General features: G+C 40.5%; 1 protein-coding gene across 1 annotated transcript in view; it reads right to left on the bottom strand.

Moving 5' to 3' along the window:
- The window catches only part of DNAAF10 (dynein axonemal assembly factor 10), an 874,610-nt gene that overhangs the window by 311,219 nt on the left and 550,105 nt on the right, over positions 1-13,286 (bottom strand). Inside the window, exon 6 of the mRNA XM_044055954.1 lies at positions 6,829-6,847. Coding sequence (XP_043911889.1) covers positions 6,829-6,847 — 19 coding nt within the window. The remainder of the gene's footprint in view (positions 1-6,828; positions 6,848-13,286) is intronic.

Below are 13,286 nucleotides of genomic sequence, written 5' to 3' on the forward strand. Positions count from 1 at the left end.
GCTAGGTTAAGAAGGGAGGTGATGATTAGTGATCAGCAGTATGGTTTCATGCCAGGAAAGAGCAGTACAGATGCAATATTTGCTCTGAGAGTGTTGTCGGAGAAATACAAAGAAGGTCAGAAGGAGTTGCATTGTGTCTTTATGGACTTAGAAAGCATACGACTGGGTGCCTAGAGAGGAGTTGTGGTACTGTATGAGAAAGTCGGGAGTGGCAGAGAAGTATGTAACAGTGGTACAGGATGTGTATGAGGGTAGTGTGACATTGGTGAGGACTGCGGTGGGAGTGACAGATACGTTTAAGGTGGAGGTGGGATTACATCAAGGATCACCTCTGAGCCCTTTCTTATTTGCATTGGTGATGGACAGGTTGACAGATGAGATCAGACAGGAGGCCCCGTGGACTATGATGTTTGCAGATGACATTGTGATATGTAGTGAGAGTAGAAACCAGGTTGAGGAGACCCTGGAGAGGTGGACATAGCTCTCAACCTTACATGTCCAAAATGAGGAACATTAGCCCTCATAATGTGGAACAAATGGGCAAAATGTGGAACACATACTAATGGCTTACTAACAACTTCAACTAGGAAGTCATAGGATGGTTAAAATATGCTGGTTTTACTTACAGAGAAGATCTTTTAATGAATTAATATGATTAATTTCTATTTACAATGGGTTTCACTTATAAAAATTCCTAACACTAAATGTGTGACAGAGTCTTTCAATGTGGAACTTTCAGGGAACTTCGAGGAACATGAACTTTTTAAGACCCCAAATGAGGTACGTTCCTCGTAATGAGGTACACTTGAGAGGTATGGAGGTGGAGATGTGCTTCAGAGAGGAGAGGAATGAAGGTCAGCAGGGCTAAAACAGAATATATGTGTGTAAATGAGAGGGAGGGTAGAGTAATGGTGAGGATGCAGGGAGTAGAGTTGGTAAAGGTGGATGAGTTTAAGCACTTGGGATCAACAGTTCAGAGAAATGATGAGTGTGGAAGAGAGGTGAAGAAGAGAGTACAGGCAGGGTGGAATGAGAGGAGAAGAGCGTCAAGAGTGATTTGTGACAGATGGGTACCAGTAAGAGTGAAAGGGAAGGTCTACAAGGGGGTAGTGAGACCAGCTATGTTATATGGGTTGGAGATGGTGGTATTGACAAAAAGGCAGGAGTCAGAGCTGGATGTGGCAGAGTTAAAGATGTTAAGATTTGCACTCGGTGTGACTAGGATGGACAGAATTAGGAATCAGTAAATTAGAGGGTCAGCTCAGGTTGGTCAGTTTGAAGACAAAGCAAGAGAGGTGAGATTGTGTTGGTTTGGACATGTGCTGAGAAGGGATGCTGGGTATATTTAGAAAAGGATGCTAAGGATGGAGCTGCCAGGTAAGAGGAAAAGAGGAAGGCCTAAGATAAGGTTTACGGATGTGGTGAGAGAGGACATGCAGGCGGATGGTGTGAAAGAGCATGATGCAGAGGACAGGAAGAAATGGAAACAGATGATCCGCTGTGGCAACCCCTAACGGGAACAGCTGAAAGAAGAAGATGATTTAAAATATGTGGGGGGCTAGGCCCCCCACACCCCCCCTACTATATATACTAACTCCAGGGTCGCACTATAGTGGGGAAAAGGCCACATAAAACTTTCAGTGAAATGTGTTTCAGTGAATTGAGTTTTCAGTGAATTAAGCTTTCAGTGAAAAGTGCACACCAATTTGACGTTCTTTCGGCTTTTCCTGGTTAGGGGTCGCCACAGCGGAACTCCAGTCTGCTCATGATTGGCAGTGGATTTTTACGGTGCCGAGTTGCCAACCTGATGCCCAACCTTCAAAGAAGGCACACCCATTCACACACGCACCTACCTGCATGTCTTTATACATCACTCAAACATGGGGAGGACATGCAGACTCCACACAGAAGGCACTCCAGCCGTGAATTGAACGGGAGAACCTCTTGCTGTGAGGCAACAACGCTAACTGCTGCACCACCACGGCCTTACATACTATATATACATATATATATATATATATATATATATATATATATATATATATATATATATATATATATATACACACACACACACACACACACACACACATGCGCACCACCACATGCATGCATACACACAATCTTGATCCCCTACCTAACCCCCTAGGGAGACACATGCACACACTGAATCATCCTAGTCCATATAGATTCCTGCAAACACCCACACCACCAGTGCTGCCTCTCTGTTGAACTAAAATAAACTTACCTGCAACTCAGTCTCCCTCACACTGACTATAATGGGGGACTGCAGCATTTTAGGAGAGTTAATTATCACATCTAGCCATGCTATTTTACACAGATGAACAATTTAGAGAATTGATCAGTACAGTAAATCACTTACTATAGGCATTTTTAAATTAGCTGCTCCCCAGCACAATTCATTATCCTACACTGTGGCCAGTGGGACACCCACCCTCAGTGACTGTGCAAAATCGCTACACTATGTCTCTGAATTAGAATTGGTTACCATGAGGGGTTGGCAATTCATGGTAGGGCTTATCACTTACAGTAAACTTTTAGGAGAAACTGACAAAGCCTCCTATATATACCTTGCAAATATAGTACTTCAGAGGACTTTTGCTGTCACAATCTGGTACAATACCAGCTTTCTACCTGTGGGCTATCTGACCTTTGCTTAAAAGGCCAATTGAACCTTATGTGCAAAATATATGCGTACTAAGTCTCCATGGGTAAAGAGGTATACACTAGGCTAACTACCACCAGGGCCTTTATAAGCCTAGCCACACAATACAATCCAACTGCGTCCTCCTATAACCTGTGCCTTAATTGGGATGGGGGTATGTTTGTTAGGAGGTTGCTAAAAAGTTATGAGGGATGGGGGTATGTTAGTTAGGGAATGTTTACTGTAGATCTATGTTTATAAGAGACATGGGGGCCAGCCTAAGGATGAATTTATGATTAGCCATCCACTGTTAGTTAGGGAATGCTTACTGTCAGCTTCTATCTAAAAGAGACATGGGGGCCATCCCGAGAATTAATTTCAATTTCACAACCAGTAGTCAAGATTACATTTGAATAGGGTTAGAGATGGACTCTTCTTCACATGGATGTGGACCCTATTCCAGAGTATGGGGATCCTTTGAGTCATGTATCTGTCTCACCAGAATGTTCTATATATGTTGCAAGCAAAGTTCAAATCCCTGCATCTAGTGTTTCTGATGCTGCTCGATTTTTTTTGGATGTGCAAAAGCTCCACCTGGAGTGGATCTACAAGCTTTACATGCCAAGTACACATTGCCTCTCAATAACCTGCAGGAGACAGGGTTCTAAGGTGATCTGTATAGGACAGTGTGTTAATATCTTGGATTATCTTGGTGAGGAACCTCTTGTGGGCACTTCAACTGTTGCATATGCCTAGTCAGGTACATGCCGAAGTACAATGTGTCTGATAAGGGATGAGTACAGTGGTACTATAACTTCCTTGGACTTGGATATCATACCCTTATTTATAAGTTGGATGACATAGAATGATTTTCTTACTACCTTGGCTACATGTTGGTCAAAGGCCAGATTTCTGTCTACATATGTTCCCAGATCTCTAATTATCAGATCAACTCTTTCGGATGTATAATTAATGGAGTAATTTGCCTTGGTAGAAGTTTTCCCAAAAGGCACTTTTTTGCACTGAGTTTTAATCCATAGCCTTGGCACCAGTCATTTGTCTGTGTTAGACCTTCTTGCAAAATAGCACAATCTCAGTCCCTCACTACCATAAATTATGCAGTTACATACATACAAATATTTCAAGCAAGGGCATTAATGCCCTTCTAGCTTGCCAATATACCAAAACACTTATTCCCATAATAAGTGTCCAGGCTGGTCTTAAAATATCTAAATTAGTACTTGCTTTAATGTAATTTGGTAGTCTGTTCCATGCATAAGCCACTTTGTCAGTGAACCAATGAGTACACTTCTCATTCCTACAGAATCTTCTGCATAGGTTGTCTGATGATTCTCTACTGCTTTTTGATAACCTCAAACATTCCCAGAGGAAGTTGTCTCTAAATGCCTTGTATACCTTAATAAAATCTCCTCTTAGAGATCTGCATGAGACACTATACAAGTTCAGATATTTTAGTCTTTCATAATAACTTAAATTTTCACATCCATGGATGCCCTTGGTATATTTCTGCTGTACTCTTTCCAGTTTACTCATGCTTGTTTTCTTATAGGATTTCCATATTGTTATTCCATACTCAAGCTTGGGTCTAATGTAACTAACAAACAATGACCATCATTTTTGACTTCCTAGACTTTATAAATCTTTTTTATGCAACCTATAGTCTATAACTATCATTAACCAATTGGTTGATATGATTAGAAAAACACATAGCTGGATCTGCCCATATACCCAGGTCCTTAAATGAGTCTACAGTTTCAATCACTGTGTGCTATATTAAATATTCACCTTTCAATTTATGTCTCCCAAATTTCGTGTGCTTAGTTTTTGATGTACATATAACCGTATCATTCGCCTGTGCCCAAATGGTCAATTTAGTCAAGTTATTTTGCAGACATGCCTTATCTGTAACATGTAATCAGTTCACCCAATTTCAGGTCGTCTGCATATAGACTGTACAACACCTCAGATGAAAAAGTTAGGTCTGAAAGATACAATCTAAACAAGTAAGGGCCTAGGACACAGCTCTGTGGGACATCCTGACTGTAATCAAGGATTTCACCTGTCCAGTTGCTGTATGATAGTTGCCATGTCTTATTTGTAAGCCATACAGCTATCCATCTTATCAACAGTACATCAATACCTAGTTCTAATTTATTGATCAGTGTTTTATGTATGAACCTGTCAAATGCTGAAGTTAAATCTACATAAATTACATCACAGCACAATTTTTCATTCATAGCTGTTATTACTTTGTTACAGAACATCATGTTACAGGTGGTGATAGATCTATTTTCAACAAAAACACAAGGTACAAGGCACAACAAGTCCAGAGTACAAGCTGTAATAATGAATGGCCACGCAATAAAGCCTGAAGGAAGCTCAGTTTAATATACGTAATGTCGTCAGTACAAATACATTTTCATCCTCACAAAAAGGCTTCATCAGACATTACAATGAGTAATCAACTGACTCCCCTTATATACCATCCCTAAACACTCAACAAATCACATCTTTAATATAATAATAATTATGAATTAAATGATTTTATTTTCCTGGCCCCAGTCTTAAAACTCAGAGCAGCTAAATTACAAAAAAATATTTAGAACATTTTTAGCAATTTTTATTTTGGCCATTTGATGGAGTATTTGACCAATCAAATTCATAGCTGGATGATGGATATATATATATATATATATATATATATATATATATATATACTAGTATATAATTACATCATTTTTTATACAATTTTTATATTTTTTTAAACTGAATTTATGTATTAATCATATATATTTATTGAATGTAATTATTGCCTTTTTAAAAGAAGTTTTAAGGACTTACAAATTTTTTTAAAAAATTTTTTATAATGTTTTTAATTATATTAAAGATGTGATTGGTTGAGTGTTTAGGGGATGGTATATAAGGGGATTCAGTTAATTACTCATTGTAATGTCTGATGAAGTTTCTTTGTGAAGATGAAAACGTATTTGTACTGACAACGTTAAGTATATTAAACTGAGCTTCCTTCGGGCTTTATTGTGTGGCCGTTCATTATTACAGCTTGTTCTCTGGACTTGTTGTGCCTTGTACCTTGTGTTTTTGTTGTGGGTTTTTGTTCGACACATTCTCCTGCTGGGATTAGATCTATTTTCAACATATGCATGCTGATATATGGTTTCAAGTCACAACCTATCCAGTTCTGACAATAACTTATCCAATATTACTCTCTCCATTTTTTTCCACAACATGAAAGTAGGCTTAAGGGTCTATATGACTCTGGGTTTGTCCTATTCCCCTTTCCCTTAAAGACAGGTTCAGTAAGTGCATGTCTTCAGTCTTGAGGACTCTTCCCATATTTACATGACCTAGTGAATAACAGATATAATGATACCGTAAGTTCTTGCTGAAGTGTCCTAGATATGGTACCGTAAATTCTTGCTGAAGTCTCAAGTCATTGTTACTAATTCCGTCTCTTCCCTGAGCTTTGTTTAGATCCTGTTTGTGCAGTTCGTTCTCAATATAATCTAATTTGATTCCAGTATCTGAGGTTACCTGGATGTCACTAGGACAACTTATCACCCCCTTTTGTGGAGCCAAACTGTTCTGCATAAGATTTTGTAAATATATACGTAATCTGTTGCGTCCGAAAATAAATTTTAGAATCTGCACACAGTTTATCAATTTGTATGTCTTAACTCCTTCCACGTCTTGTGTATGTGTAAAAAGGCTTCCTATTATGCTCAATATCTTTAAATTTTCTTCATTTTTTCTTGATCTTATCTCACACTATGCTTAATCTGTTTGTCCAGCTTGTTTATTTCAAGTTTTCAAAGTTGTAGTTCGACCTCTATTCCATTTCTTATATTTTTTGTCTCTCACCTTAATAAGACATCTTGTTCTTATGGAAAATTATCCCTCTGACATTGTACACCTACAGCCTGATGTTAAACATTTGTTTTCAATTTTTTGCACTCAATTTCTTTTTTTTAATTTTCCACATTCCATCTGGAGTTTTTCCATTAAACACCTCGCTCTAGTTAGGTTTACATAGTGACTGTTTTTGCTTTCATATAATGTGTAATTAACCTTCTGTGCACTGGTTTAGATTTCAGTTTGGCAGAATTATCTAGAAACAAATTAACCTTTATAACCCCATGATCACTGCACATCAACAGTGGTAATAACTGACTTGAAGTAACAGTAATTTATTTAGGAACAAACAATGTCTACTATGTTCTGTCACCTGGTACTTTTTTTTAACAATCAGAAGCAATTTTTGTTCCTGAATATAAATTGTGAATAAGTAAGGGGTTGACCTCCGGTGTGGAACACCAGTCGTCCGTGTTGGCGATGACCAGGTCCAATATGTTGTCACCTCTGGTGGGAGTGTTGACCAGTTGAACAAGGGCATTTGAATTTATAAATTCAAGGAAATGTTGGGCAAGGGAGTTAGTACTTGAGTAGTTCTCCCAGTTAATGTTTGGGTAATTGAAATCACCCAATATTAGGGTGTTTGGTAGGACCTTTATGTTTCCCAGTGTTTCCAGAAAGGCGGAATGGGGGTCCTGGGACCTGGTGGGTGATCTGTAGCAAGCTACAATTTGAATTGCAGTTTTGCCAGTTGTTAGTTGCACATGGATGATCTCTGAAGCATCGTGCTGTGCCACTAACCTGGAGGTGTGGGTATCCTTGATGAAGATGGATACGCGCCCAACTTTTGTATTTCGGTTTGTGTTCTGTGGCTGAAATGTATGGTATGAGTTGTAGCCTGGTACTGCTGGGGTGCTCTCTGGAGCCTTAAACCAGGTTTCTGTTACTGCACATATATTAACTTTCTCCATACTGAGGAGTGCCTTGAGTGCGTGCATTTTGAGGTTTAGACTTCTGGCATTGAGTAGCATTACCCTCAGTTTTTTATTATTTCTGCTATTTACAGCGATGGGTTTGTCTTTTGAGCCTTGCCTAAAAAGGCACTATGGGGGTGGCAAGAGCCTTGGCCAGTATTCAAAAGCCTAAGGGTGACAAGTGCAAGCCGTCTATAGCGAAGCAGCGTGGCTTGTCGAGCACGTCATCCCAGAAGGATAGACACTGGATCCCCTTTGAATGACACCAGAAACTTAGCCAATTGCTGAAATCGAGAATTTTTTCTTTATACCATGGTATCATTCTTGGTGAGGGCAGGATGCTACTTAGGGTCAGGGTCATACCGGTCTGGGCTACGTGATCAGAGAGCTCTTCCATGTCTCTTTTCATGTAGTCCAGGGAGGTACGGCTCAGGTCATTCACACCAACATGGACAATGACAGAGTCATATTTTTACTTATTCTGGAGTGACCTGAGTGCTTGTGTTATGTGGCAGATCCTGGCACCCGACAGGCAGCTAACAGTAACCTTCTCCTTATTCAGCCTAGTGAGTGGGACATCAGTGTGCCTGACTATAGAGTCACCTATTACTAGTGTGTTGGGTATGTTATTTTGCCTTAAGGGCTGTGATTGCATGGCACACTGTTTTTTTTAAGTATGTGTTTCATGGTTTGTGTTGGGGGGGGGGGGGTGGAGGTTGCTTGGATGTTTGCTTTGGAGGTCTCTGTTGGTTTTGCAGATTTTTATTTAGAGCTTCCGAGTACGTTTTCATGTATTTGTGTGTGTTTTTTGCTGGTGCTGGTTTAATGGGTCTATGTGAGACTGGTGGTGTGATGCAAGTATTTCCCTTCTCCTCGTGACTGTCTGATCCAGTCTTGGGTTGAGAAAGCTTAGCCTTCAGTTTGGCTGTATAATTGCATCTCTCGCATGTATTAGTGTTTGGTGGTAGGAGGAGAGGGTTGTCTGTGTACATGAGGCAGTTGTAACATTGCCTCAAAATGCCCAGATTCACCAGTTGGATTGGAGAGTACACCTGAAACTGCCCTTTGGACATGCCTGGATAGGTACAGTGAACTGTTTTACTGGATGGCTGGTAAGGTCGAATAGAGAGCCTTGTACTTCTGTACATTACAGAAGGGTCTAGTGCTAGGGTTTACAAGTGCTTGCTATAAGTTTTGAGAAAGTACCGGGCTGAGAAATGAATGGCTTGAGTGCTTAAGTTGAAAGTTTGTCTAGTTCCAAGGGAAAAATTGAAAAGGACACTTTGTGGAGCCGGGAATATTTGTACCCTAGCTAACTGGCAATAAAGTCTCTGAAATGTCAGAGACGAAAGTGCTTGTGGAAATATTGTTTTTTATACATTTTTCCAGTACATTTGCACATTTGGATTTTAACAACGTTTTACTGAAGTGAATTAAAGAGTGGTTTGAACCTTTTAAAGCCTTGGGCCTCGGTTTCTGCATTTTTGGATTCCTTACAAATATTGTTGAATCAATATTATTCCAGTCTGTTTCTAGTAAATTTAAGTCCCCAACTAATATTCCTCCCCCCTGTGTTTCATGCAAGAAATGTATGAATTCCTCTAGGTCCAAAATATTGTTGACGTGTCATTTGTCAATACCCCAAAGAATTTTACGGTTATAATAAAGGCCTGTACACATCAAGCATTCACAAGTTGCCACTGTCCATTAGGAACATAGGTAGCAAACCATGGGTAAATTTGTGATTTCCCATTCACTGTTTTAACTTATATTTGAATAAGGATGGGAATGAGCTTTGCCTCACACGAATGGGAAGCCTATTCAAAAGAAGGGGTAATCTTCGAGACACAGTCCTGTCCCTCCAACGTCCTCTCTATGTCCTTACAAAGTTTCGGTCCTTAGAAAGGGTATTTTGATGTACATGTTTTGCAGATGTGCAACAAATCCATTTTTTTAATTTCTCTAATTCTTTTGTGTTTCTATTACCATGATGGGAATGGACCCTATTCCTAAGTCAGGGTATAACTAAAATCCATGAAATAAGTATAGTTTCAAACTTTGATAATAGCCAAAAGTGCTCTTCACAGCCCTCGCAATGTGCACAGATTTAAGTTTTTCTGCAATTCATACAGAGTTACATGTACTAGTGGCATATCTAAACATGACTAGATTATTTTTTATTAGATCCATTGCTCTTATTACTATTACAACTGTCAGGGTATCTTCCACGTTGCTCTTGTTTCTGAATTCAAATCTGTATATTTTATGACTTTGTCTCTCTCTATACGTGAGACACTGCAATTTTTAGGTGTAGCAATTCCAATGATCAGTGCTACTTTTGTCTTATTTCATGGTCTACTATATATTGTTATCTCTCATCAATTTTTTGAATTGTTAGTAATGGGGATACCCTGTGATGTACACTTCATCATTCTCTATAATGCTTTGTGGTTCATGTTTCCAACACTTTTCAACTACTTCTATACTGCAGCATTTGCACAAACCCCAGTGCAACAATCTTGCCACATTATTGTGCCTTTAAGTGTACAGGCCCTCTGCCATGGGTGTATCACACCCAGCAACAAGGCATGCAACTGTTTTCAGTTATCTTTTTTTTTTTTTTTTTTTTTACAGAACCTACATTTGTTTGTTTCTCCCATATCTTCACTGGGCATTGTAAACCAATGTGTATGCAGTCCATTATAAATAGCTGCCATTATTAACATTTTGTCCTTTAGTTTCAACTCACCTCTTCTGAATCATTCCTGCATCAAACCCTGATCAATACGAGGTTGCTTCAGGACATCTCTGTATTTGCCACTATATGTATGGCTTTTTCACATTTCTTTCCATTTCATCTGATCATTCTCCTTATAAACTTTCTTTTGGGTTTTTTTTTTTGGCACATTCAGTTGCTGTTTAATTTTTGCAAACCCTGCCCTGGCTCTAGAAAACAAAGGCAAATTATAATGCTTTGTAAAAGTCTGAACAGACCATGTGGCAGCCTCCAAAATGTCTTTAGTAGGGACATCCCTTAAAAGGCTGCAGAAGTAGAAGCTGCTCTAGTTGATTGGGTCCTAACCCCTTGAGGAGGAACCTTGCCATGAAAGGAATAACAAAAGGTAATACAATGTGCAATCCATTTAGAAATGGTTTGCTTAGAAATAGCCTTGCCCGGGGCTCCAGGGGCAAAACTGACCAATAACTGTGCTGATTTCCGAAGGTCTTTAGTCCTGTCCAGGTAAAACCTGACCTGCTTATGCACATCAAGAGAATGTAAGATCCTCTCACCTCTATTTCAAGGATTAGGAAAGAAGATAGGAAGGTGTATGGCCTGATTAAGAGTCAGGCTAGAAACCACCTTAGGCATAAAGGAGGGGTTGGTTCTCAGAGAAACCCTATCTGCATGGAAAATACGAAAAGGCTCCACAGCCATCAAAGCTTGCAGCTCCGAAACCCTCCTTGCTGAAGTTATAGCCAAGAGGAAGACAGTCTTCCAAAAGAGAAACTTTAAATCTGCAGTAGCAACTGGCTCAAAAGGAGGAAGAGTGAGTTTCTCAGAACAAAATTAAGATCCCAGCCTGGGGTAGGTGCCCTTCTGGAAGGTTTTAAGTTGCATGCACCTCTGAGAAACATTTTCATCAGGGGATGAGAGAAAATGGGTTGTTCAAAATAACAATGAGCAGAAATGTCTGAAGCATGGATCTTGATAGAGGAAAAAGAAACACCACCCTGAAGCAAATCAGCCAGGTATTCCAGGATCAGAGGAAGGGTAGGCTGAGAAGAAGATTCCCCTCTAACCTGCATCGAATGAAAGACTCTTACACATTTGCCAGCATAGGACATCCTAGTGCTAGGCCTCCTGGCCTCCCTCAGCACGTCAACCACCTGCTGGATAAGGGAAGAAGAATAGGATGGAGTCATACAATGAGCCATGCTGACAAATGGAAAGACTGAAGATGAGGATGTAGAATGTTTCCACCTTCCTGAACCAAAAGATCTGGCTTCAGAGGAAGATGCCAAGGAGGAAATTGGAAGAGACTGCAAAGCAGTGGATACCAATGCTGTCTGGGCCAGTCCGGAGCTGTGAGAATAGTCCTTGGTCGTTCATCCCTGATCTTCGATAATACTCTGGGAAGAAAAGGAAGAGGAGGGAAGGCATAAACTGACAGGAACGTTCAAGGGAAGGACACAGCATCCACTTTTCGGGCTCTGCTGTGATGCTGTCTGGCGCAAAAAAGAGGAAGGAGATTGTTGTCTACGGCGACAAAAGATCCACCTGAGGTGTGCCCCAACGTTGAATGATGTTGTAAAAGACTGCTCTGTTCAGCTGCCACTCGTGAGGATCCAGGGTCTGTCTACTCAACTGGTCTGCCAAAACATTGAGCCGTCCTGGAAGAAACTGAGCTAGGAGATGCAGGCCCAGGGATTCTGCTATGGACCAGAGATTCATGCTCTGCCTGCACAGGGGGTAAGAATGAGTCCATCCCTGCTTGTTGATGTACCACAAGACTGTGGTGTTGTCTGTTCTGACGAGCAGGGTTCCTGGAAAAAGAAGATGGTTGAAAGCTAGAAAGGCCTGCTGAACTGCTATCAACTCCTTTAGATTTATGTGCAGGTGCACCTGCTGGGCATTCCAACATCCCTGTATGCATCTGTCATCCAGGTGTACTCCCCAGGCATAGTCCTATGCGTCTGTGGTAAGAACTTGAGTGGCAGGAGGTGGGCAAAATGGCATGCCTTTGTTTTGTAGACAGGCTGCTGCCCACCACAGAAACTCTGTAGACATGGAAGCAGAGGAATCATCATATCTAGGTCCTCTGTTTGTTGACACCAAATGTTCTTGAGGTACCATTGCAATTTCCTTATATGCAGTCTTGCATATGGAATCATGAGAATGCAAGAGGCCATGTATCCCAGAGCTTGAAAGTATTTCCTTAGAGGGAGCTGGGACAGGCTTGCCAAGTCCTTGAAGTAAATTGAAAGAGCTGTCTGCTTCTCCAGGGTGAGAAACATCATCTTGGCGCATGTGTTCAGACTCGCTTCCAGGAATGTCATCTCTTTTGATGGCACCATTTTTGATTTTTCCTCGTTGAGAGTGTAACCCAGGGAAGAGAAAAGTGTCTTTACAAATTCTAGATCCTTTAACAGCTGTTCCTGAGAATTTGCTTGAATTAGACAGTCGTCCAAGTATGGATAAATCTGAATTTTCTTTTGCCTGCAAAAAGCAATGACTGGAGCCGGGCATTTTGTGAAAACTCTGGGAGCAGTAGATAACCCAAAGGACAGTGCAGAGAATTGATAATGTTGCTAGCCCATCCTGAAACGAAGGTATTGCCTGCAACTTTCCCTGATAGGGATGTGCAGATAAGCTTCTTTGAAATCCAAAGTTACCAGCCAGGAATCATTTTCTAACATTGGCAGCAACTGATGCAGAGTGAGCATTTTGAACTTTAGAATTGTCAAGAAAGAGTTCAGAATGGATAGATCTAGGATAGGATGTTAGGTGCTTTCTTTTTTTGGAACTAGGAAAAGTCTGGAATAAAAAACCTGGCCTACCTGCTGAGCAGGAACTGATTCTACTGCTCCCAGAAGAAATAGAGACAAAATTTGTTTTTCTACTTCTGCCCTTTGGTTTGGAGGAGCGTCCGGGAATCCTTTGGGAACTGGAAAGGTGTGGAAAGAAAACCTGTGCCCTAGGGATACAGTTCTGAGTACCCATTTGTCATTCGTGATAGTGACCTACACATCTGCAA

The sequence above is a fragment of the Protopterus annectens genome, chromosome 1.part2, assembly GCF_019279795.1.
Source record: "Protopterus annectens isolate FY-2018-M chromosome 1.part2, PAN1.0, whole genome shotgun sequence".
Classification (NCBI taxonomy): domain Eukaryota; kingdom Metazoa; phylum Chordata; order Ceratodontiformes; family Protopteridae; genus Protopterus; species Protopterus annectens.